The 27153-nt window shown below is 46.1% G+C and overlaps 1 protein-coding gene across 1 annotated transcript in view; it reads left to right on the forward strand.

Moving 5' to 3' along the window:
* Positions 1-27153, forward strand: part of GNA14 (G protein subunit alpha 14) — a 233922-nt gene that overhangs the window by 187592 nt on the left and 19177 nt on the right. Inside the window, exon 3 of the mRNA XM_006145488.2 lies at positions 26468-26622. Within this exon, the coding sequence (XP_006145550.1) occupies positions 26468-26622 (155 nt within the window). The remainder of the gene's footprint in view (positions 1-26467; positions 26623-27153) is intronic.

A 27153-nucleotide genomic window follows, 5' to 3' on the forward strand; every position in this document is an offset into this window, starting at 1 on the left:
AGAGAAGGATATAAACTTGCCAGTGGGTACAGGGTCTCCCAGCACAGAGATGCAGGAGTCACGGGGTTCCACGTGACTCATTGGTGCCGTTACCAGGACCACATGCAGGTCCCTTCAGCCCAGCCACCGAGAGCATGGAAACACCTTGGGTTCTGCAGAGAGGCAGACTTTCTGGAACCTGACAGAGGGCAGCCATGAGCTGCCTGGAGTATAAAGAGGCACTTTGTGGGCCCGTGGGTTGTGCCAAAGCGTCCTACCTGTAAGGCAGAGGAGTTCGGGGTTGAATAAGGACACATTATTGTGCTTGGCTACTGAGAAGCTGATTTGACATTTGGAAAATAAGAAACATAATTGCAGAGGAATCGGGCATTGCTAATATTTCATAAATAACAGGAGAAATCCTGTGAGTTGGATGGACGGAGGGGAACTTGGGAAAGGGTTTACTAGCGAGATCTTGGAGATGAAAGGCTGACAGCTCTGAGATCTCTTGAGGCAAAAGAGTGTGCGTGGAGAGGTTTCCCAGAAGCAGGAAAGGCCGTGGGTAAGAGCACGTGGAGGTGGTGAGGCCAGGTGTCATTTGGACGGAATCCTGCAGGCCAGAAGGAGCCTGGAGAAGGTCGTGACACGAGGGCATGGCAGGCTTTGCACCGAGCCGGAGGCCGTCTAACAGCCAATCTCTCTGCTCCTTGCTTTAAAAAAATGTGATTAAATACACATTACATAAAATTTACCACTCTCAGCCTTTATAAGTGTGAAGGTCAAGTATATTCACATTCTTGAGCATGTTCTAAACTCTTTAGATTTTTGCCTTAGGACGCATGTGCTAGCCAAAGGGAGACAGAGAGGGAGAGAGGGCAAGTAAGAAATTGTTCCCCACGGAGGATGGCCATGCCTCAGTCCTTTCTCCTCCATTCTCCTCTCAGGGTTTTCAGCGTGCACACACACGTGCCTGGTATGCATTTCAAGCTGCTGGGTCTGGGTTTTAACCATGGAGTTGGCCTTACGGGATCCAGCACCTTCACCACCACACCACCTGCTGGCCCCGTTCTGAACTTTTCTTTTATATGGGAGTGATGGAGGGCAGTGATGGGAGTGCTAACTATAGGCAATGGAAGAGTGCCACGGTGAGGGGGGCCTGGAGTCTCAGGTGAAGGGGAGAAAAAGGGGACCCCACTCCAGTTTGTGATTAAAGGAACTTAGGGGGCCAGGCCCTGGGGCAGCCACAATGCACCTGAACCCTCAGGGAAAAGGCCCTGAGTTCATGTCCCAGGACCTTGGCCAGCATGCTAGGAGGGACATTTTTTAAAACAGAGTTTTAGTTATACAAAGAGAAGGAGCTTGGGTTTCACAGAGAAGCAGACTTTCTGGAACCCTGGAAAGCAGTGCAGAGATAAAATACTGTTCAGGGACAAACGGACACTGATTTCTGCTTCCCCCCCTCAGGACACAGTTGTTATTGCCAAATTTGCTTTGAAAGCCAGGAGAAAGCCCTCGGTGTTGATAAACAGTCCCCTAAGTACCCAGGTGTCTTTAGTGACTTTACTACAGCAAAACATTACAGCGAATCAAAAGGACACTTGAGTGTACTAACTGCTTTCAAATGCATGAGGCATACTTAACTGAAAAAGTATTTATTGTAGATCTGAAATTTAACTGGGTTTCCTGTATTTTTATTTGGCAACCGTATTCTGATGAGACGTTGATATCAGGGCTAATTAAATCCAGAATGTAAGCTAACCTTGACCGGGTGCAGCCGCTGGCCCCTACCCATTGGAAACAGGCCGTAGGCTTCTAGCCCTGTGGTCACCCCACCCCTCCCCCCCACTCTGCTCTGCCACAACTGCTCCCAGGCAGGCTTCTAGCCCTGTGGTCAGCCTACCCCTCGCCCCACTCTGCTCTGCCACAACTGCTCCCAGGCCAACACCCACACCTCTCATGTCCCCCCTGGCTAGGAGGCGTTTACAGGAAGCGTCTTCCCCCCTTCAGAGCTGTGTACGTGGACCTGGTTCCACCTACAGAGAACCGGACAGTGGCTGATAGAAGGAGACGTGGCCAGGCTGGTGCCTTAGGGTGGTTCGTTTGAGAGAACAGCCAGGACTCTCCCACTGAGGATTGTGGGGTTGGGGTACCAGGGTGGCCTTCTGGGGAGCCAGGATTAAGGAGACCCTTGGGGAAACTGGGGTGCTCTACTCCACTGATGCAGCTTCAGGGCAGAAATGCCTGTGGGTTCTCACCATGAAAGGAAAACAACCTCCAAAAGTTCATCTAGGATTAAACCACCATCTCAAAAGCACATCATTAAAGCAAGCTGTGACCCAAATATCTGTTGTGGTGTGTGAAAGAGTTTTTCAAGCTATTGAGGAGAACAGAAAAAGTGAAACACGGAGAGAAACTCAGAGCAAGGAACGTGGGTTTGGGATGGTTCTCTGGGAGCCACGTGGCAATATGTTATTTTCAGAAACGTCGGCTTGGTGTGGAGGAGGAACCACAACGGAACTAGTCTCAAATCATCATTGGCACTGGATTATGAAACTTTAAAGGGCGCAGCGTGAGGTACGAGTGTAGAACCTAGATGAACGTGTTTTTGAAATGAAAGGCACGCCAGTGCACTGTGGTCGCCGTGGCTGCTGGAAGCACCATAGTAAATTCAGTGCGAAGAGTAGGACAACCTCACCCCAGTTCTCATAAGAAGATAGGCCGGCTGCCCGCTGGGTGGCTTTGGTTTGCTTTGCTCTGTTAGTCTGCCCATCACCACACAGAGGTAAGAGCACCGAGGAAGTGACTTGGGAGCCTTGTGGGTACAAGCCAGTGGGTTCAGGCCTTTTTCCACTGTCTGATCAGTGGAAGCAACTTAATATCTCTGGTCAATTTTTATACACTTCAAAGGACTACTAGGAAAATTTGAATCGACTCATAACACAGTCCTCTAAGGTTCTTTGGCTTGATGGTTAATGTCCTACCAGCTTTAATGAAGTCAAAGTGCACCTTCTACCGAACTCTAATTCAGCTCCACCTCTTTCCTCTCACTCTCACTCTCACCCTCAAAGAATAAGCTATTCTGGGCCTTTACCTTTATTTGAACTTTGAGACAGATTTCAAGATGAAACCCAGGGAACCAGCAGTTAGCATAATGGCTATGTCGCTGGACTCCCACGTAGTCGACTGCAGTTCACGTCCCGGACCCAGTGGCTTAAAACTCACGCCGAGCGCGTGTGCGTGCGTGCCCAAGATCCTGAGAGGAGAATGGAGGAGAAGGGATTGCGGCATGACCATCCCCCCTGGGGGGTGATTTCTCGCTTTCTGTCTCTATGTCTCTCTCTGTCTGTCTGGCGAGCGCACGTGCCCTATAATGAAAAACCTCTCCAAAAAAAAAAAAAAGAAAGAAAAGAAAAGAAAAAGATGAAACCCAGTCATGTCCTTCCTGGCAGAGACTTCACAAGTGTGGGGTAGAAAGCAAGCACAAGGGTCTCCTTCAGTCACTGGCTTGTGATTATGGAAGCTGCCACTAGGTGGCTCCGTGAGTCTTAGGGCATGAACCACATGGTTCTTTCTCCCAAGTCCAGGTAGCTTATGATTCTAGCTGTGCAAACTAATCAGTGATACTTCTTTTTCTATACACACCACATTAATATTGATATTTACACAAACCACTAACAACAAATATTAACTGATTTTAAGAACTGTTTATTATCTAAATAATACCTTTAAAGTAAGAATTAAAGAATTTGTGTTACTAATTCTGGTCTTGTACATTCTGTTGTAAGAAGAACATATTTTACTCCTCCATTGCCTAGTGCACACCTGATAGTCTTTTTTTTTTTTTGGAAAAGTTTTTGCTATTGGGCGTGTGCACTCACCAGATAGACAGAGAAAGACAGAGAGACAGAAAGCCAGAAATCACTCCCCAGGGGGGATGGCCACACCACAATCCCTTCTCCTCCATTCTCCTCTCGGGATCCTAGGCATGCATGCACACGTGCCCTGTGTGAGTTTAAGCCACTGGGTCCGGGACTTGAACCACGGTCAACTACATGAGAGTCCAGTGACATAGCCATTATGCCAACTGTTGGTCCTGTCCTGACAGCCTTCTAGAACACATGAAAACAGCTACATCGTGCTTGGGACTTGGTGTCAGTTTCTTATACCCATTCACAACTCACCATGGAACAAGCATGCTTATTTCTAAGCCTTTCTTTGAACTCTGAAAGCCTCTTTCATTCTTTCTAGAAGGGATTGGCTGCTGAATCTGTATTTCAGAGAACTTTGCCTTGGGCTGTAAAAAGCAATCGCCATGCAAGTGGTGTAGAAAACAAATCCTCTGTTTCTCACAATGTGTCTGATGGCTTCTTTCTAGTCCTGATGGTTTCTCAGGCAGGCACTGTCTCTATCCCCTCCTCTCTTTAAAAGGTAAATATATTTCGGTCTGTAGGGCCGCACTCAGTAATCCTGGCTCTGAGGTCAGGCACGCCTGGGCTTGAATGATGGTTACATTCTTTTACACTACCTCTTACCCTCTGTAAGCCTCACTTGTTTTCTCATCTATTAAGCAGGTGAAGTATCGGATCTCTGTGGGTTGTTGTAATGAGGAAATCAAATCGTGCTTGTACTTGGCGGCACATATTGATGGTTCAGTTTTTATTAGCTACTATTACTGCGTTCATTTGCATTTATCCCCTCTTATATAACACATTGAGACTTCTTTCTTTACGAATTATTTTATTTAATTTTATTTATTCTTGTTCACTTGACCGGAGGGAAGAGGAGAGAGAGAGAGAGAGAGAGAGAGAAAGCCACCAGGTTTAGGACTCAAACCATGGTTAACCCAGTGGGAGTCCAGTGCCTTAACCACCATGCCATCTGCTGGACCCTGGGGGCTACTTCTTATAATTAGATATTATAAGAATGTCTACCCTGAAAAAAAGTTAGAGACAGAAAAAAATGTTAAAAGCAAGTCTGGGTGTGGACCTGGATCACAGGAATTGCAGGACACAGGTCGAGGAAAGAGAAATCATTCTCAGAAGAAGAGGCAAAAAATTGGGAGCCCTGACCTCCAGAGCTTCCGGAGGAAAGGCTGAGAAATAGAGATGGGGGTGGGGTGGGGCGGAACTGCAGAACTAAATAGAAGGCTGCGGGGTGTGACCCTTCCCTACGAAACCCAACATTTTTAACAGATTGAATGCTCCGTGTGAGGAGTGAGGCGCTGAGCTTCGTGCCTGTGAAATGAGAATGGATACTCAGCCATGAAGGGTTAACCACTGGGGGCTAGCAGAAATTACAGAAGAGCTTACGATGTTCATCAGCCAAGGACCTGAATAGGACCTGAGCCAGAGATACCCTATGAGAAAATGGGGCCCCAGCTGCCAATGAAGCCATGTAAACTTGGCTAGTAGTGCATCCTGAAGTCCCCCGTGGCCATCTATAATAAAATGAGCATGTTAAAGGTTCAGTGCCCTGGGCATCCCTGTTCAGTGTGGTCCTATTTTGTGATTGCGCATACTTGCTCCATTCAGCAATTATCGCCAGGCTCTGTTGATGGAGATGCAGTTTCAAGGATGTTGTCTTTATTGTCCTGTCACCTATATGAGCATGTTTTTTGCTATAGGACACATGCACTTGTCAGAAAGACAGAGAGATACAGAGAGACAGAAAGCGAGACACCGCCCACCCCCAGGAGGATAGCCATGCCGCAATCCCTTCTCCTCCATTCCCCTCTTGGGATCTTGGGCACACACGCACATATGCCCAGCATGAGTTTAAGCCACCAGGTCCAGGACTCAAACTGTGGTTGACTACATGAGAGTCCAGTGACATAGCCACTATGCCAACTGCTGGTCCCATATGTGTATTTTCTTTTGAGTGACTGAATGTTCAAGAGTTTGGTGTGCACTGTTATACGTTTTCTTGCACTGTTACATCGTATTAATTTGCATTGCTCCTTGACTTCAAAATATTTCATCAGAATTGAGTAAATGTAAATATTTTCATGTAGGGACCAGCAGGGGGCATAGTGGTTAAGGTGCTGGACTCCCACATGGCTGACTATGGTTTGAGTCCTAAACCCAGCAGCTTGAAAATCACACCAGGCACATATGTGTGTGTGTCCAAAATCCCAAGAGGAGAATAGAAGAGAAGGGAATGCAGTAGAGCCATCCCCCCGGGGGGTGATTTCTCACTTTCCCTCTCTCTGTGTCTCTCTGGTTCTCCCTCTCTCCCTCGTGAGTGCACATGCCCTATGGCAACCCCCACCTCAAAAAAGGATTTCCAGGGAACCAGCAGTTAGCGTAATGGCTATGTCGCTGGACTCCCACGTAGTCGACCGTGGTTCATGTCCCGGACCCGGTGGCTTAAAACTCACACCGGGTGCGTGTGCGTGCATGCCCAAGATCCCGAGAGGAGAATGGAGGAGAAGGGATTGCGGCGTGACCATCCCCCCTGGGGAGCGATTTCTCGCTTTCTGTCTCTCTGTCTCTGTCTGTCTGTCGAGCGCACACGCCCTATAGTGAAAACCTCTCAAAAAAAAAAAAAAAAAGGATTTCCATGTAATATTTATTTACAAAATATCAAATAGCCACTATTCTAGAAATAGGAATATATCAATGAGGAAAAGTAACTAAGATCTGTCTTAGTTCCTGTGTGGGCTTCTATAACAAAATACCTTAGACTGCGTATTCTTTCTTCCTATCTACTTCTCTATTTATTTAGGTTTGCTGTAGGGCATGTGTGCTCACTGGAAAGAGAGAAAAGGAAAGTGAGAAAGTACATCCCCCCTCCCCAAGGAAACAGCCCTCCCACATTCCTTTCTCCTCCACTCGGGGTTTTGGGATGCATGTGCACATGCTTGGCATGATTTTTAAGCTGCCAGGTCCTGATTCAGATCACACTGTTGGCCATATGGGATGCAGCCACCTTTACCACACCTCCTGGCTGGTCCTGGACTGGGTAGTTTATAAACAACAGAATGTATCACTCAGTTTTGGAGGTGAGTAAGTCCATGTCAAGATGCTGGCAGATTCAGTGTCTGTTGAGCATCAGGTCCTCATAGATGGCTCCTTTGTGCTGGGTCTTCCCATGGCAGAAGGTACAAATGAACTCGCTCAGGCCTCATGTGTAATAATACTGATGTCATTCATAAAGGCTCTGCCTTCATGACCCAGTCAAGCCCAAAGGTCCCACCTTTTTTTTCGGAGAGGTTTTTTTGTATTTTTGGTGTTTTTTTGTTTTGTTTTTGCTATAGGGCACATGCGTTCGCCAGAAAGACAGAGAGACAGACAGAAAATAAGAAATCACCCTCCAGAGGGGATGGCCATGTCACAATCCCTTCTCCTCCACTCCTCTCAGGATCTTGGGCACACATGCACACAGCCCAGCATGAGTTTAAGCCACCCAGTCTAGGACTTGAACCACGGTCGACTACATGGGAGTCCAGCAACAGAGCCATTACGCTAACTGCTGGTCCCAAAGTTCCACCTTTTAATACCATCACCTTAGGGATTGGATTTCAAGCTGTGAATTTGGGGACACACAAACATTTAAACTATAGGTTTATGTGTTTGCCCCCGAGGGCTGTATGTGCCAAACCCATGATCACACACATAACACACAGGAAGGATGTTCAAAAAGCTCATGGAAATGCTAATTCTGAAAATATTGTGCATGAATTTCAATTTTTTTTGGTACCAAAATAAACTTATCCTTTAATTTCATTTCCATGCTATTTTAGAAATCCACTTTGGGACCAGCAGATGGCATAATGGTTATGTTACTAGACTCCCACACGGCTGACCACTTCGAGACCCAGACTCAGTTGCTTGAAAATCACACTGGGCATGTATATGTGCATGCATACCCAGAATCCCAGGAGAATGGAGGAGAAGGGATTGCAGTGTGGCTATCCCCCCCCGGTGGATGATTTTTCACTCTCTCTCTCACTGTCTCTCTCTCTCTCTCTGGCAAGCACACACACCCTAAGGCAAAAACCTCTTTAAAAATTAAAACAAAAGAGAAGTCCACTTGTACACACTAACTTTTGACAAGTTCTATGGTAAAACAAAACAAAAAGAAAAGCAAAAACCGAAGGTAAATGTTTCAGACCTATCCTGAGCTTATTTGGACAAGGAACTGGTCTTGTTATTTAGGATTCTTACAACATTTCATGGAGCGTGTTCTATATAATATTACCATTCTGGGAAATGCTGATAAAGGCAGAACTGGACTAGGTGTACTTCAGAAAAACCATCCCTAAATTCCATTTGTTTCAACATTTGATAAGAATTTGATGGACTAAATTCTCCCCCAGAGTCTGGAATGAAGATATTCTTTATTCTTACTTAAAGGCACCTGTGCAGACATGGGTGACTGGGAAACCCTACGACAGTCTCTGAGACCATTACTTGACTAGAAGTCCATCCCACGCTTGCTGATGGGACCACGACATTTCCAGGGGATTCTGGATCACGTACTGCAGTCTGTCACTGATCATGTCTCTCTTAATTCAGCCTCTGTAGTTTTTTATCCACGGTCCCTGGGGCCTGTGCAACACCTAGGACACAGCACGCCATTGGCTACATCGAATAGAATGTCACTGGACTGTGGGGACTTACGAGGCTACATCTCACTTTTTATGTGTATCTGCTGCCACCTCTTAGCCTTGCTCAGCTGGTTCCTTAGTTAAGATTTTTCGCCGGAAGTATGAAACGTGGTTAAATGTCTCCACAACTTCAAGAGACAGTTTGCACTGACCCCCAGAGGTTTCCTGAGTCACCCGATCACCGGAAAGAAGCTCCCAGTTTTGGAGAGCATCAGCTGCTATAATGGTTATTTTGCTGGAATCCCACATAGTCGACTGTGGTTCAAGTCCCAGATCCTGCAGTTTAAAACTCATGCGGGGCGTGTGTGTGTGTGTGTGTGTGTGTGTGTGTGTGTGTGTATGTGTGTACCCAAGATCCCAAAATGAAGGATGGAGGAGAAGGGATTGCGGTGTGGCCATTCCCCTAGGGGGTGATTTCTCTCTTTCTCTCTCTCTCTCCAGCGAGCACATATGCCTTACAGCAAAAAAATCTCTCTTTAAAAAAGCAGCTCCCAGGTTTGCCTAGGCAGGTGGCTGAGTGACTCTTCAGCACATTAGCACATTCCTTCAGAGATGGAGCATTCTGGAACACACCTCGGGGCTCCTGGTGAACATGTATGTGATGAGAAGGAGAAAGCAGTTGGGGTGATATTACCTTTTGGGGTGACCTCCTTTGAGGATGTCCCCTTGGTTAGTGTGAAGTAGGACACGAGAGAGAGGAATCAACACATGGTCGATTTCTGGTTATCCCCGTGACCTTCAAATCAGCTGTGACGTGGGCCTCAGGAGCAGGCTTGGCCCCTCACCCTCTGCAGTCCTGAGCCAGGGCTGGTCCTTGTACTTTAGTGGTGGCAGCCAGTTCTTCACATCCTTGAGTAGTATCAGCTCACTCTTCCTGCCCTGAAATTTGTAATTGCTTTTGAGCTCCCTGTAAAGATTGACTGTGGAGCGTGTGTTTTCCTTTAGACTTTAAAAGAAGGGTGTGCACAGCACTAAATGTTTGTGAACCTTAGTCATTAAAAACTGCACCTGTGGCTAGCTATAATATGCTAACCTAGGAGAGATAGTGCCCACCTCTTTTTTTATTTTTTTTTTGAGAGATTTTTGCTATAGGGCACATGTACTCACCAGACAGAGAGACAGAGAGATAGAAAGCAAGAAATCAGCCCCCAGGGGGGATGGCCACACCACAATCCCTTCTCCTCCATTCTCCTCTCAGGATCTCGGGCACGCATGCACACGCGCCTGGTGTGAGTTTAAGTCACCGGGTCTGGTACCCCAACCACGGTCGACTACATGGGATCCAGCGACACAGCCATTACGTCAACTCCTGATCTCCCACCTCATTTTACCTATGAGGAAACTGAGACGCCGGGACCCAGAGGAATTTATCGACACCTCCTTACTGATAGGAGTGCTGAGATTATATCCCAAGTCCCTTGTGCCCGAAGGAAGCTAACCTGACATGCGTATGCTCCCATGAGGCATACTACAGCCTTCCTGTGCTTAGAAACGCCAGACAGTACTGTCCCTTGAACAACATGAGGTTGGGGTGCCAACCCCCATTCAAAACATTGTGTATAACTTTTGACTCCCCCAAAACTTTACTACTGATTGCCTACTGTTGATCAGGAGTCTTACCGATAACATAGACAAGTAACACATATTGTATATTCTGTGTACTATATATCACCTTATCATAAACTAGAGAGAGGAACATGCCACTGGGAAAGTTATAAGGAAGAGGACATTCCTTTATAATGCTGTGCTGTACTTGCCAGTATCACTTTTAGAGAAAAATTGGACATAAGTGGATTTGCACTGCTGTGGGTTGAAGTGCCTCCAAAACCCAGGGACTGCGATTTGGTTCCGATGGAATTGAAAAGGTGAAAAGTTCATCTGATTGTGGTGGTGAAAGGTGTGGCCTTTGGGAGCGTAGGACAAAAGTTACGTGGCAGGGTCGCCATGACTGCTCCTGATGGTTAGTAAGGAGAGGGAACAGAGGCGCAGGGACTCTGGTGCATGTGCTCCTGCCTCCCCTGTGTTGTCAGGCCACCAGAGACCTCACCAGATGTGACCCTTGGACCTTAGACCTCAGAACTGTGAGCCGAACAAACCTCTGTGTTTATAAGCACCCACTTTTCACGTGTTGCCTGTTTTGAGCAACAGAGCGGACTAAAATACGTGCGTGCGGTTCAAAGCCATGTAGCTCAAGGGTCTGATATACTTCAGCACTGTGAAGGGGTTCTTTTGTTTTTGTTTTTGTTATTTTAGATTTTTGCAATAGTGCAACATGAGTTCACTGAAGAGAGACGGGGAGACAGAGAAAGAGGGAAGGTGAGAAATCACCCTCCCCAGGGGAAACAGTCATGCCACAATTTCTTCTGCTCATTCTCCTCTGGGGATTTGGGCCATGCACACACATGTGCCCAGCATGTTTTCTAAGCTGCTGGGTCTGTGACTTGCACTGCGCAGCCAGCTATGTGGGATTCAGCACCTTAATCACCATGCCACCTGCTGGCCAATTTAAACAGCAAAATCACTAGCAAAAAGCACAAAAATTCTAAAAACATGGCACTAGATAAACCATTTAAAAGCCAATTATTTATAACTCGAGAGCCTAAACGAGAAGACAGAGCGTTACCCTGTGTGACCTCAGCTAGAAACCTGTGTATCAGGAGGCTAGGATATTCACCCCTCTGCCATGAAAATGCTATCAGTTACTATCTGGGCTTACACTTTAGCTAGTAGGTGAGTTTCAAACATGGAATTAGAGAGTAATGAGGATCTCCTGGATTTCTTGGTTACTTGGAGGTGGCACATAAGCCCCAGGCACTGAGCAAGGGAGCAGAAAATGGATAAAGACTCTTGGGACCAGCAGTTGGTATAATGGCTATGTTGGTGGACTCCCATGTAGCCAATCGTGGTTCGAGTCCCAGACCCGGTGGCTTAAACTCACATCGGGTGCATGTGCGTGTGTGCCCAAGATCCATGGCGGAGAAGGGATTGGGTTTGGCCATCTCCCCAGGGGGGTGATTTCTCACTGTCTTTCTCTGTCTTTCTGGAGAGCACATGTGCCCTACAGTAAAAACCTCTCCAAAACAAAAACAAACAGACATTCAGACTCTGCTGAATGTCTACTTTGTGAGGGACTGAGCTGAGCACTTTATATTTTTCAGGACTGACTATAATCCCCAAGGAATAGAAAGGTTTAGACACAGGAAGAGCCTCCTCATTTCTTTCTTTGAATTTGCTTTTTTTTTTAAAGAGGATTTTGCCATAGGGCATGTGCACTCACCAGAGAGACAGAGACTGTGAGACAAGAAGTGAGAATTCACCCTCCAGGGAGGATGGCCACACCACAATCCCTTCTTCTCCATTCTCCTCCTGGGATTTTGGGTATGCACATGCATTTGCCCAGTGGGATTTTTGAGCCACCTGATCTGGGACTCGAACTGTAGTCAGTCATGTGAGAGTCTAGCATCTTCACCACCACACCACTGCTGGCTCTGAGCCACCTCATTTCATGTTGGTGTAGTCTACTTTGTAAATTAAGACTCAAGACCCTTGAGCATGAAGAATTCAGAGTGGAGGGACCAGCAGATGGCGTAATGTTTACATCACAGGACTCTTTGAGTCCCAGATCTGGTGGCTTAAAACTCATGTTGGGCGTGTGCACACATGTGCCCAACTCCTGAGAGGAGAGTGGAGGAGAAGAGATTGTGGCATGGCCATCCCCACTGGGGGAGTGATTTCTCACTTTCTGTCTCTCTGTCTCTCTGGCGAGCACAAGTACTCTATAGCAAAAAATCTCTCTCTCTAAAAAGAAAAAAAAAAAAAAAAAAGAAAGAAAAAGAAAAGAATTCAGAGTGGAAAGAGAAATGGGCAATTTATTGAGTCTGACTAGCTTGCAACCAGAATTCCAAAGCTCCAGAATCCTGTGGCTCCTGGGACAGTACCCCATGGATACAGAGGGCTGCTGAACACCTGAATACCAAGTGTCCTTCAGCCCAGCTATTTGAAGTCTGTCTGGTTCCACTGAATCCCGTATTCTTAGAAAAACAGTAAGCTAGTGCCCTCTGCTGTTTCTAATGTTAACGTCTTAGTAGGGAGGTGAAGGCACACAGAATTTCTAGTGTCATGCCTGGGCCTAAGATGGGTTGTAAAGAGAGAGACAGACAGACAGACAGACATCCAGATCAGGCTCTGGCTTAGTGCCATAGAAGAACTTTCTTTTTTTAAGTTTATTTTTTTCTTCCAAGAGCAGGAGAGATACGTACAGAGAAGCATTACCCCCAACAGGGCCTTAATGCCATGATCCGGCCCCATCTTCACCCAGCCTTGGAGCGTGGACACCCACATGCCTGTGTATTCAGGAAGTTCCCCAGGTGCAAACCTGGAACCTTCCCATTGTGTCAGTTTCACAGAGGGTTGTGCTACTGTTGTACTATAGTCCATCCTCAGAACTATATTTCTTGGGAGGAGCAGTTGGCATAATGGCTATGTCTCTGGACTCCCATGTAGTCGACCGCTGTTGGAGTCCCAGACCCAGTGGCTTAAACTCACGCTGGGCATGTGTATGCACATGCACAAGATCCTGAGAGGTGAATGGAGGAGAAGGGATTGAGGCATGGCCATCTCCCCTGAGGGGTGATTTTTTACTTTCTGTCTCTCTGTCTCTCTGTCTTTCTGGTGAGTGCACGCACCCTATAGCCAAAACCTCTTAAAAAATGTATTTATTTCTTTTCTTTTTTAAGAAAAAATTATTTACTTAATTTTATTTATTATTGTTATGATTTAAAATTTTCTGTAGGGTACATGCACTCACTAGTGAGAGAGGGAAAGTGACAGAGCAAACTGCCAGGTCCGTGACTCCAACTGTAGGCGTCCAGCAGAGACCATGTAGGAGTCCAACGCCTTAACCACCACGCCGCCTGCTGGCCCTCAGAACTGTATTTCTTTCTCTTTTTTTTTGGAGAGGTTTTTGCTATAGGGCATGTGTGCTCCCCAGACAGACAGAGAGAGACAGAGAGACAGAAAGTGAGAAGTCCCCCCCGGGGGAGGGGGGATGGCCATGCTGCAATCCCTTCTCCTCCATTCTCCTCTTGGGATCTAGGGCACGCATGCACACGCGCCCGGTGTGAGTTTTAAGCCACTGGGTCCGGGATGCGAACTGCGGTCGACTACGTGGGAGTCCAGCGACATAGCCATTACGCTAACTGCTGGTCCCCAGAACTGTATTTCTTAATGTTTGCTCTTAGCTTAGTCTTGGATGTACTTGCCTTGCTAGTGTTAATAAACTAACAAATCTAGCGTTTCCCTCTCTTTGTATCTGAGTATAAAACCTGTTTTACATGGAGTTGGGGGAGGATTTTTTTTTTTTTGTCTTAAAAAAATTTTTTTTCTTCTATTTTTTTTTTTTGATGGGGGTGTGTCCTCACTTCTCTTGAAACACAGCTGTGCCCAGGAAGAATGTGGAAACCATCCGCCTGAGCTAAGACCAGCCTGCTTGTCTTAGATTCCAAGTTTTCTGGAAACATCTGGTCATTGGCCCTAAACTGATTGCCAAGGCATGAACTTCATAAAAATACACAATGCAGTATTAAACCTCAAGGAAACAGGCACATAACAACTTTGCTTGTTCAAAGAAGTTATTAGGGGAGAAAAGAAATAGGAAATTCCTGTAAATTTTCTGAAAAGGAGTCTGAACCAGAGTAATTCCAACATTTCCCACTGGGTGGTGTTTTTGTTTAATTTTGCTACGTGTTTTCAGTCTCTGAGGCCTGTCTGCATTCTAAATTATTTCTGGACATTGCTCCTTGAAACTTTTGAAGACTTGGGGAAATTCCCGAGGCGGAATTCTCTTGCTTTAAACACTAATTGGGTATTTTTAAGGGTTTCTTTACCACACCCTGCACATCTGTTCCCACCATTCTCAGAAAGAATGGAAGTTCGGGCGTGAAAACTGTGTTCTTCCACGGCTGTGTGCCCGTCTTAGGAGTACTGCCCAGCAAACACCGGTGCTGCATGCATACATGCCCGCGGAGTCGGCAGGGGACGGAAATAAGGGCTGCACAGGTGTGTCACTTAGACACAGTGAAAAGTTATCCATTCCGAGGGTCTGCAGACATTTTCTGTAAAGGTCAGAGTAAGAGGGGATCTTCAAAAAGTTCACAGAAAAGGCCTATTATGAAAAAAAAAACCGCACAAATTTCCATTTTTTTAGCATTGAAATAAATTCATACTTTTATTTCATTTTCCCATGAACTTTTTTTGTTTTGATAGGTTTTTGCTATAGGGTGCATGTGCTCCCCAGAAAGACAGACAGAAAGCGAGAAATCACCCCCTGGGGGGATGGCCACGCCGCAATCCCTTCTCCTCCATTCTCCTCTTGGGATCTTGGGTACACATGCACATGCACCCTGCGTGAGTTTAAGCTACCAGGTCCGGGACTCAAACCACGGCTGGCTACATGGGAGTTCAGCAACATAGCCATTACACTAACTGCTGGTCCCTTCCCGTGCACTTTAAATCAAATTATTGACAGAAGGCATGTGTGCTATCCGAGAGAGTTGGGGGTGGGGGGTGGGGAGGGACCAAACGGAGCATGGCCACACTGCAGTCCCCTTTTGTCCATTCCTTATTCCTGGAAGGATCCTGGGCAGATGTGCGTATGCTCACACCTGGTGTATATTTCAAGCCTCTGGGACTGGATTCACAGCACGGTTGGCCAGGTGGAATGCAGCTCCCCATGCACAGTGCTTAACAATCGTGCTTCAGGACTGTCCCTTCCAAGAGCTTTCTGAAGTCCCTTCATGAGTGTTTTAGGCTTCGTGGACCATGTTGGCTCTCAAAACCATTCAACACTGCCTTGGTGGGTATGGGAGCAGGCGGCAATATGAGTGGGCATGGCTGTTTCCTGATAGATCTTCATTTACAAGACAGGCAGGCGACTGGATTTGGCCCATTGGCTGTGTAGTCCATTCTGATCTGCAGCCAAGCACACAGTGGCATCATCCAAACACTAGCTATCATGGTGGTAGAAAGAAAGAGGTTTTGGGAATCTGTGAGTGGCAGAGGCAATGCCTTGTGTTCATCAAATCCCCCTCCACTTCCCACCTGGGCTCCCAGGAGACTACGTTTCCCAGTCTCCCTTACAGTCAGGTAGAGCCTTGTGACTAGTTGGGCCAATGAACTGTGAGCAGAAGTTAAGCCCACCCTGTTCAGACCTGCCACATCAAATTTCCTGTATGCTGCTCCATGTTCTCTCCCCTCCCCAGCAGACTGGGGCAGATCATCCAGCAGAGGACTCCGGGGCCCTAAAAGTTGGTGGAGTCACTTCCTGGAGTAAGCCCGAATCACTGGGGGACAGTGTGGAGCAGAGTCCTCCCCAACCTGGACTCCTCCTGGCCTGTGAAGGAGTGTAAAATAAAGCTGTGTTGCTAAGGCACTAAATTTGGCAGTGTTAGCCTGTCCTCTCTAAGAATACCATGTTTAGGGTCACATCTGGGTATAGTTTTTAAAAGCATAAGAGCTCAGAGTAGTTCTTTCCAGGGCTGACAGCATCCTGTGGACTTCCTGTGGTTTTTGATCAAGGAGAAGGGGGCACTAGGAGATTTGGGCGTTCACATTCTTTTGAACGTTTGTATACAGAAACTGGCACTGCCATTTGGATCTGAGAAATCAAGGCTTTAGAGAGAGCCACTACGAGATAGGGTAGGAATAGCAGAAATGAAGAGGCCAGAGAGAAGTAGCTTTTTAAAACAAATTTTACATGGAGACCCACAAAAGGCATAATGTTTATGTTGCTGGAGTCTTATGTAGTCGACTGCGGTTCAAGTCCTCAACGACTTAAAAAACTCACGCCAGGGACCAGCAGTTAGCATAATGGCTATGTCGCTGGACTCCCACATAGTTGATCGCGGTTGGCGTCCCGGACCCAGTGGCTTAAAACTCGCTCTTGGCCCATGTGCTTGCATGCCCAAGATCCCGAGAGGAGAATGGAGGGGAAGGGATTACTACATGGTCATCACCCTAGGAAGTGATTTTTCACTTTCTGTCTCTCTGTCTCTCTCTGTCTGTCTGGCGAGTGCACACGCCCTATAGAGAAAACCTCTAAAAAAAAAATATTCATGCCAGGCGTGTGTGCACATATGCCCAAAATCCCGAGAGGAGAATGGAGGGGAAGGGATTACTACATGGTCATCACCCTAGGAAGTGATTTTTCACTTTCTGTCTCTCTGTCTCTCCGGCAAGCACATGCACCCTGTAGCAAAAATCTCAAAAACAAAACAAAACAAAATTGTCCATGAACAATATCAATCCTTGTCTGGATTTGCCCTGGTACCTCCAGTATGGTGGTGTCTCTGTGCTGGTTAAAATGGGTGTCTTTGAGCTAGCCCATAGCTTCCCCATGCTCACTTCTCTCTCTCTCTTTGGATATGTGAACCAAAAGTTTATATCATGCATAATAAACCAATACTGAAACCTCAGGCATTTGACAAAATGTCAGGGTTTTCTTTGTCACATCCATCTGAATTCAATGCGAGTTGGTCGGCTGTCCAGGTGATAGGGTTCTGCTCCACACAGTCATTCGAGATTCAGGTTCCTTTCACCTCAAGCTTCCCCTCTTCTTGGCCCTCACCATCCCCTTCTCTCAACTGAGAGATGGGTAGAGAGAAGGGCGGGAGGATTGCATGGGAAGTTCTTGAAGGCTGAGCCTGGTTGTGTGTGCATCATTCAGTCTGAAACCCGTCAGAAAGAACGCAGTGACGTGCACCCTCCTGAATTTAAGGGAGGACAAGAAATGCAGCCTGACCTGTGAGCCCAATAGGAAAAGAAAACAGGATTGGTTGGGCCTATAGCAGTTCTCTCTCTTAGTGGGAAAACACTTTGAGCTCCCAGCCACCGCTCTATAAAGAAATACCTGAAATCGACGTGTGGTTGAATGGTGGCCCTGCCAGTGCTTTTCATAACTGTAAGCCTTTAGTTATGCCTCATCGCCTGGGAGGCCCACAGACATAATCCAACACCAGAGAGAAAAGGAGATTTCTTACACCTGACTGCGACTCTCCACGAAGCCAACAGGTTGAAGCAAAGCCTTTATTACTCTGCATGCAGAGAGGGGCCTTTGGATCTGGGAGCCCACCCAGCTTGCCTTCCGGTCTTTCTCTTTTTCCTGCTCCTCTGCATTTCCCTGCAAAGTCCTCGCCTTTGCATGTCAGGATGCAGTCACAGTCACTCCTGGCTCTCGCTGGGAGAATTTGGTGGGTCCTGCTGTAGTCAGCCCCGTCCTAACTGCAGCAGGCTCTGCAGATTCTGAAGGCAGGCACGAAGGATCAGATCTGTCTCTTGCTCAATTGAATGGTTCCTTAGGATGCCATTTTGATGTACTGAAAAATAGAAAGAGCTGTTTTTTTTGACTAGAGGAGGAAGTGGTAATCTGAGATGGTGAGTAGGCACGGAAAACCCTGTCTTGCTACGTAACATGAGAATAGACCTTATTGCCCCTGGGCACATGCAGCCGAATTGGAATTATTTTTGGCAAGGCAGCCCCCATTGGCCAAACATCATCCCTTTCTCAGCAAATGTATCTAGAGGGGAGAGGTGCTACCAAATGCTGCCTGGGAATTAGAACTTGAATATGTCCCAGTGCCCTGGGGCTTGAGGGGGTTCGGGTACTTTCCAAAGCACTTACAGGGAGGAATGTTGTGTGAATGGGGATGTAGCAAAGAGCTGATCTCATCCTTTGGCAGTGCCGTCTTTGGCAAGCAAAGTCAGAAATCCCTGTTCGTGATGACAAGAGAGGGAAATGCAGACTTCTTCTACCCATCAGGCCACCTTCAGTAGGACATAGTAGCTCATCTCCCCACTCGTCCCTAATCATAACTGCTCCTTGTCTCTGATCTCTTCTCTTAGCACTTGTGTGTGGGTCTGTTGTAGTTCCCACCAAAAGGCATAGCTATAATGGTGAAATCCTCAAGTGTAGGGCATACACACACACACACACACACACACACACACACACATTTATGTGTGTGTATATATACACGTATATATGTACACACATACACCCATGTGTGTAAATACACATACATACACATATTTGTAGGTATATGTATATCTATAGATACACACACACACTCACTCCCTCCCTCCCAACCACCAGCCCTGGATCTGTCATGGAGTACAAGTGTGATAATGAAGGATGGATGAGTCAGGCTGCCAGTGCCCAGATGAGTTTGGGATCTTCAGATCACCCCAACTGAGGTCTAAGCTCTCCCTTTACCTGGAACTATGGTTAGAGGGAATTTTATCCCCGAATAGAATTGAATGGATCTCAGTGGAAGTTTCTGTGCTGGAGGTTGATTAAGGAACCACAATTGCTCAGAGTGACATGGAATATGGAGTAACTTCTAGGGCTAGAACTGTGTGTAACTGTTGGAGTGTGAAGAGGTGCTGGGAGGCTATTGCCTCTGTGAATCTGGAAGGCTTGAAGTCACTATCGGGCAGCAGAGCTGATAGCTGGGGAGAGGAGCTGGACAAGAAGCAGGGCAGAGCAAAGATATATGGAACCTGCAGAGACAAACCAGAACCCATGGAAGTAAAGTGGATCCCATGAGGAGAAACTGGAACTTGCATCTGTCTCTTACCACCTCCATCATGACAACTCAGGTGACTTGTAGAAGAAGCTGACACCCTTTGTCATGGACTGCACATGTATCTGCCCCAGGACATGTAGAAGCGGATCCAATATCCGAAAAAGCCAGAAGAGCAGATCCAACTGGAAACTGGGAGGGCTGAGGGCTCACCCAGTTGCTGCCCTGTACCAAAAAGTTGATCAGAAGGTCAGTATCAGTCACAATGTATGTGTGTGTTTGTGTGTGTGGTGTGTGTGTGTATTTGTAAATGTGCATTTGTATGTGTGCACACATGCACACTAAAGCTGATCTTTGACTTGATTCAGAACATAATGGCTGCTGCTTTTTCACGTCTGCCTTTCCAATCTTATTCAAATTCCTTTTGTGGCCAATCCTGTCCAAGAACCTAAGGAAGGGAATGCTGGGAAATATTCTTACAGCTTAGCCAAGTTGGTACAGTACAAGGCCAAACATCCTGTCTGTCAATTGCATCAACACTCACTCTAGCTGCAGCTGTTTGCGCCAAAGTAATTTATCACAGGAGCCTTTGAAAAGAGCCTTTTTAGTGAAAACTAATGAAGCTTTTACTGATGGGAAATGGTAAAGTAACTTAGCCTTCCATGCCAACACATTGTGGCCAGTGAATTCTGTTATTTTTTGTTGGGCAAAAAGAGGAAGTGGAGGAGGACAACATTTGTTTGTAGAAATAAGAATTTCTATTGAGTCTTGAATTGGGTTTAAAATTTTTTCCATTCTAGTACAGTGGGATATTGGTGAAATCTATGTGTTTTTCAGTTCGGCAGTAAAATATCCCAATCTCTGCACAGTGAGTGAGGTGGGCTGAGAGCAGGGTAGTGAGTACCTGCTGGAGCAGAGGCTCTAGACAAGCTGTAAATTGATCCTCCCAAAAGCTTGGGAATCAGATTTTTATGTTAAATATTAAAAAGTAAGTGGTTGTTTGGGAAATAGTGTAAGTATGCTTGAAAAAATATATATATATTCTATAGTTATTTTTAATGCAGGGTTCCACATGTGTTCATAGGCTCAAATTTTCTGACAATAATATTTGAATAGTCTGTGTCTCTCCATAATGTTTCACTTAAAAAAGCATATCAGTTACTGGGATTAAGTATGTTAGAATTTCCCATTTAGATCTATTTCTCCATTTAGATCTCTCAAATTTTGCTTTAAGAATTTTGAGCCTATGTTATTCATTGCCTAGCACTTTAGAATGGCTATGTCTTTCTGAAACTATCATTCGAAATAGTCCCCCTCCTTTTTTTAATCTCTAGTTATGCTGTTCACCTTGAAGTCTACTTTTATATTAAAGAAGAGATACCAGCTTCCTTTTGATTGGTGTTGGCATGACATATTTTTCCATCTTTTTATTTGTCATTCTCCTCTAGAGTTGTCTTATTCTCTTATGCTTGGTTATTTTTGGTGATATGCTGGACATATCTTTGAATAAATGATTTGAGGGTGAAGAAGAAATTAACTTCCAAATTCCAAAAAAGAATTTCCTTTTCTTCTACCAGGTTTCTGAAGTTACTTAATTTCTGAGATTGGGATGATTCCAAATTGAGTTGTAACTGACTAGGGCTGCCCTTTGGGATTCCAACATATCACCAGAGAACTTAGCAGGGCCTTTTTCCCTTACTCCTCACCCCAGTTCTGTGATGTTGAAAAAGAGCTGCTCAATCATTATTTGTTCCTTCCAGGATGGGCAGAAGCCATAGGAGAAAGGCCTCCCAAATACAAGGCTCAACTTTGGCACCATCTTCGCCTTTATCTCAACTTGGCAATTACTTGCTATTTCATTAGTTTTTTTTAATAATTCAAGCATGCTTTAAAAAAATATTTTGTTTCCCATCTCTAACTGCTTTTACTGGGAGAATTGATCCAAATTTTCTAGTTGTCCTTTACCAGAAGCAGAATTTCTCTGTTTATTTTCTATAGGGAAAACTGCTTTTTTTTTGGCATAGTTGACTGACATTTCCTTTATAATGTAAAGTTTGAGAGCTTTAAAAGCTGATGGTTTTAGAGCAATGTAATTTTACTGTGTTAGCTTTTTAAATAAAATGTGCAGTCTAAATCTGAACCTTGACATAGTTGTCAAATCAAAGAGGAATAATTATACAGAAGTCAGAAAGACTGTTACAGAAAACTTTCATTTACAAAATAAAATCCTTTCTTCCTTCCTTCCTTCCTCTTTTCCTTCCTTGGACAAGACCGAAAGAAACAAAAACAGAGAGACAGCATCTCCAACAGGGCATTGGTGCCTTGGTCCACCCCCAACTTCAGCCAGCCCTGGATCTTGGGCACTGGTATGCCTGGCATACTTAGGGAGGTTTCTAGACACAAACTCAGAACTTTCCCATGTAGGCCAGCCTTGCAAGCATCACATTTTATTTATGCACCATTTCTTTTTTCCCCCACCACAGGGAACATGCACTTGCCAGAGAAAGACAGAAATGGAGAGAGTGAGGGAAAGTAAGAAACCACTCCCCACCCCATGGGAATGGCCATGACACAATCCTTTCCTCACTGTTCCCCTCTCAGGATTTTGGGTACACATGCACATGCACCCAGCATGTTTTTCAGGCCACCAGCTCTGGACCTTGAACTGTGGAGTCAGCTACGTGTGATCTAGTATCTTAACCACGAGGCCACCTGCTGGCCCAGTAACTTTCATTTTAATCATATATTTTATTTTAATCTCATTTGTTTATACAACGCTCATTAAGATTATAGTTTTCACACTACACAGCAGACATTTGAAATACTATTAAATTTTTATCTGTGTCAATGAATATTAATTTTAACAAGAATGTTGGCAAGATAGGAATTAGCTCAAGAAATCTAGTGTATATCTTGGTGACTAAGTTAATAACATATCATATTCTTGAAAATTGCTTAGAGCAGATTTCAAATATTCTCAGCACAAAAAAATGTAAAGTAATACAAATAATAAATGGCTTAATTTAGCCATTCCACGATGAAAACATATATCAAAACACTGGTTGTATGCCATAAATATATGGAGTTCTAATTTGTCAATTAAGAGATACATAAATAAAAATGAAAAAAGAAATTGAATGAAAATGCTTAATTATCCGATGAAAGAACAAGAGCTCCAGCTCCCTGACTGAGGAGGTAGAATTGCTCCTAGTCAGGGCTGAAGAAAAGCTTTGGGCCCTGCTGCCATGGGCCTGGCAATGGTATAGGGGTCCCCATGGTGAGGATCTAGGGGAGGTGGGGCTGCCCACTGGGCCCTGGGTCCCAGCCAGAGTCATTTGCTGTGCTCCACAGGCCCTGTCACCAGCAGCTATGGCTCCCCATGTGGAACTGGCAGGGTGCCCCTTTATTAGCAGCTCCTCTCCCTGTTAGCCTGGAAATTTCTGAGTGAAACACACAGGACACCGTGTTCCCACTCTGGAGCAGTAAACACAGTGTCTGCATCTGCTTCATCAATGAGACGAACTTTACTTACATTTAAGCAATACTTTATAATTCAGGTTCCCCTGAAAAATCACTGGCTCCTGTTATAAATGAAGACAGTGAGGCGGGTAACTCATTGGGGTCCTTCCAAGTCCCTGGGGCACAGGTCAGCCCCATTGTTCAGTGATGAAATGCTGGGTCCTGGGAGCTAGATCCCACGTGGGCCAACAGCATTTTGAATCCTGGCCCTGGTGGCTTGAAAAACACACTGGGCATGTACGCATGCATTCCCAAAATCCTGATAGAAAGGGAAAGTGGGAGAAGAAGGATTGTTGTGTGACCATTCTCCATTGGGCAGGGGAGGGCTTTCTTTCTCTGTCTCTGGTGAGTGCACATGCCCTCTGGTGAAAAATAAAATAATAAACTGTCATGTTTAAGAAAACGAGGGGTGTCCAACAGGTGGCATGGCAGTTAAGGCACTGGACTCCCACATAGCTGACCACAGTTTGAGTCCTGGACCCAGCAGCTTGAAAATCACACTGGACATGTGTACATGTTGCCCCAAATCCCAGAAGACAAATGGAGAAAGAATTGCAGTGTGGCTATTCCTCCTGAGGGGTGGCTTCTCACTTTCCCTCTCACTATCTCTCTGCCCAACAACTGTAAGTATCCTATAGCAAAATATTATTTGAAAAAAAGAAAGAAAATGAGGGATGGAGTTGGACTGGTACAGTGATTAGCAAAATAGTAGTGTTCCACTGCTGTAGAGGTAGGATCTGATCCCTGGTCAAGGGCCCTTCCTCCTGGGCCTTCTTTGAGACTCTCCCTGGCTGAGGATCCCACAGTTTCCAGAGTTAAAAGGGAAGAGTTTACGTTCATTTTTGTGATGTCCACGGGGCAAAGTCATGTCAGATTAAGCACAGCCTTTGGTTTTGTCCTGAGCCAAGTGACTATAAGATCCTCCTTTTCGGGACCAGCAGTTAGCGTAATGGCTATGTTGCTGAACTCCCATGTAGCTGACCGCGATTTGAGTCCCAGACCCGGTGGCTTGGACTCACGCCGGGCCTGTGTGAGTGTGTGCACAAGATCCCGAGAGGAGAACAGAGGAGAAGGGATTATGGCATGGCCATCCCCCCTGGGGGTGATTTCTCACTTTCTATCTCTCTGTCTCTCTCTTTCTGGCGAGCACACATGCACTATAGCAAAGAGAAAAAAAAAAAAAAAAACTCTCCAAAAAAAAATTCCTCCTTTTCTCAGCTTCCTGTTGGACAAGGGTGAGGTTGAGCAGTACAAGACAAAACAGCTTTTCAGGGAGCACCATATACAGTTGAAGGCATCATAACTGCCAGACCGATGCTTTGCTGACTCACTGCTTCCAGCCAGTAGCCAGCTCTGCATGATGGAATTGTGGGGAGATACAGGAAAATGCGAGAAGGGAGAGGCCGGGCTCTGCCTTCCACAGGATTTGCTTGTCTGCTGCAGCTCGCAGTCCAGGAAGGATGGAAGTCTCTGGGGCTGACCCTGGAAATGTTGCAGGTGAAGGCAGGCCTACCTTACCGTTTGGCCTCACACAAGCTTTCTGTGGATTAAATGAGATAATGTATGAGTGTTCTCAGAACAGAGTAAGTGGTGTCTGCTGAAATAGGAACAACTCCAGTAAATAATGACCTTAACAATTACAGTAATATTAGAGCAATAGTACGAGGGTCTTCAAAAAAGTTCGTGGAAAATGCATATTACGAAAACATTAAGTGCAGATTTCAAAATTTTTTGCACCAGAATAAGCTTATACTTTAAATCCATTTCCCACAGACTTTTTGAAGTCCCTTTGTACTAGAACACTTTCCATTTAATAATTATGGTAACAATCAATGTAGTAACATCCAATCAGTGGCGTGTGGGGAGGATGCCATGGGGGTGATTGCCCAGCGAGAAAGAATTTTATCAGTGACACCTGATAATAAACGGCAGCCTATATGGGAATGTCTTGTACTTTCCTCTCAATTTTGCTATGAACATAAAACTGTTCTAAAAAGTAAAGTTGGTTAAAAACATTGCTTTAATAACTGAAAAAGAGGGGAAAAATTGACATTGTTTTTCAATTCTTTCTTGATTTGTTTGTTTTTGCTATAGGGTGCAAACACTTGCCAGAGACAGAGACAGAGAGAAAAAATAAGAAAGCACCCTCGGGGGGCCGGGGGTGGACAGCCACACCGCAGTCCCTTCCCCTCCAGTTTCCTTTTGGGATTTTAGGCACACATGCCCATGCACCCAGTGCGACTCCCAAGCTTCTGGCCTGCGCCTCGAACCACGGAGTCATCCATGGGGGATCCAGTGCCTCAACCTCTATGTCAGTTTTCAACTCTTTTTTTTTTTTTTGGAGAGATTTTCACTGTAGGGCGCGTGCGCTCGCCAGATAGACAGAGAGAGACAGAGAGATAGAAAGCGAGAAATCACCCCCCAGGGGGGATGGACACACCGCAATCCCTTCTCCTCCATTCTCCTCTCGGGATCTTGGGCATGCACACACACACGTGCCCGGCATGAGTTTAAGCCACCGGGTCTGGGACTCGAACCACAGTCGACTACGTGGGAGTCCAGCAACATAGCCATTACGCTAACTGCTGGTCCCAGTTTTCAACTCTTTATTTTCCCATCAATGAGAGACAGTGAGACAGGCTTCCTCAAGAGAGTCTTACACTACATTCTGCCTTCAGTCTCCCTGGAAAATGGACACAGATATGCTGGCATACTCAGTGAAGTGGCCAAACTTGAACCTAGAGCTTCCCCACACAGGTCTGCCTTGCAAGCATTGTCTAACCACTGTGCCTCTGGTGCCTGTTCCATCATTCTTTTTAAAAAATGTATCCCATGGGACCAGCAGTTAGCATAATGGCTATGTCACTGGACTCCCATGTAGTCAACCACGGTTCAAGTCCCAGACCTGGCGACTTAAACTCACGCCGGGCACGTGTGCGGGCGTGCCCAAGATCCCGAGAGGAGAATGGAGGAGAAGGGATTGCAGTGTGGCCATCCCCCCCCGGGGGGGGGTGATTTCTCACTTTCTGTCTATCTGTCTCTCTCTGTCTCTGGCGAGCACACACACCCTATAGCAAAAACCTCTGCAAAAAATAAATAAATAAATAAATAAATAAAAATGTACCCCTTAGGGCCAGCAGGTGGCCATATGGCTGACTGTGGTTTGAGTCCCAGACCCGGCGGCTAGAAACTCACACCGAGCGTGTGTGCCCAAAATCTCAAGAGACTAGTGGAGGAGGAGGGATTGCAGCATGGCCATCTACCCTGGGGGGTTATTTCTACCTTTCTCTCTCTCCGTCTCCAGCAAGCACATACATCCTATAGCAAAAAAATCTCTCTAAAAAAATTGTTTTTAATAAATGCACCCCTTATTGCCTGGACTTGAGGTGGACCCACATTCCAGCACCCATGCCTCAGTGTGCCACTGATCATGATAGTAGTAGTTTTAAAGTTGCTGCATTGGCCATGCAGATGTGGGAACAAGTGACATGTGGATGGGAGAGTGAAGTGAGAAGGACGATAGTCCCGAGTCCCCCAGGTCACCACTGGGTGTTGAATGCTGGTGAAACTGGCCCAGGGCACTACCTTGGGCCCTCAGTGGCTCTGTTCACCGAGATGAGCAGCCATACCACCTCCACTCCCCATGGCTACAGCTGAATGGCGTGTCCCTGAGTGCCCAAAGGGCACCCACCCTACCGCCTCCCCTGGTGAGATCTTCAGGCAAGTCTTGTCGCCAGATTACCGCTGGGTTTGTGTAACGGATTGTCCTCTTTTCTTTGACTAGGAAAATGCCCAGATAATCAGAGAAGTGGAAGTAGACAAGGTCTCAGCGCTTTCCAGGGACCAGGTCGAAGCCATCAAGCAGCTCTGGAAAGATCCAGGAATCCAGGAGTGTTACGACAGGAGGAGGGAGTACCAGCTGTCGGACTCCACCAAATAGTGAGTACCAGGCGGAGCCCGGGCAGCTGCCCGTGTCCTTCCAGGCAAGCAGAGTCTGATTTTGAAGAAGCTTCTGGCAAATGAGCTGTTGCTAAAATGCAGGCGCCCAGGGACAACACTCCCTCTCTCTGCTTTTCATTAATCCCTCCTTTACTTCTTCATGCTTTCTCTTGCCATCTCTTAAACCTCTCAGTCACACCACGCATCCCAGTCTCTCTCTTGCCAGCACTCACCTCTTCTCAAAGTGTTCCAAACTTGTTTTCAACCAGTCAAATTTGGAATTGCCTTCAGGGGTCTGATCTCATTTGGAGAGATGAAATGATCTGAGTTAAACATGGAACACACCGACCTCTGGCTTCATTTTCCTCCTTTCCATCTCTCTGTCTTCCTGCTTTCTCAATCAGAGGACAGCAGGTCCCAAGACTCTAAACGCAAAGCCAGTTTAGACCCTCAGTGCTGGGCGCCCGCCATCGGCTGAGCTGGTGCTTCCCTCTAGTGACTCACTGAGGTATCTGCAGGCCTAGCACAAGC

The sequence above is a fragment of the Tupaia chinensis genome, unplaced genomic scaffold (assembly GCF_000334495.1).
Source record: "Tupaia chinensis unplaced genomic scaffold, TupChi_1.0 Scaffold000147_1, whole genome shotgun sequence".
Classification (NCBI taxonomy): Eukaryota; Metazoa; Chordata; class Mammalia; order Scandentia; family Tupaiidae; genus Tupaia; species Tupaia belangeri.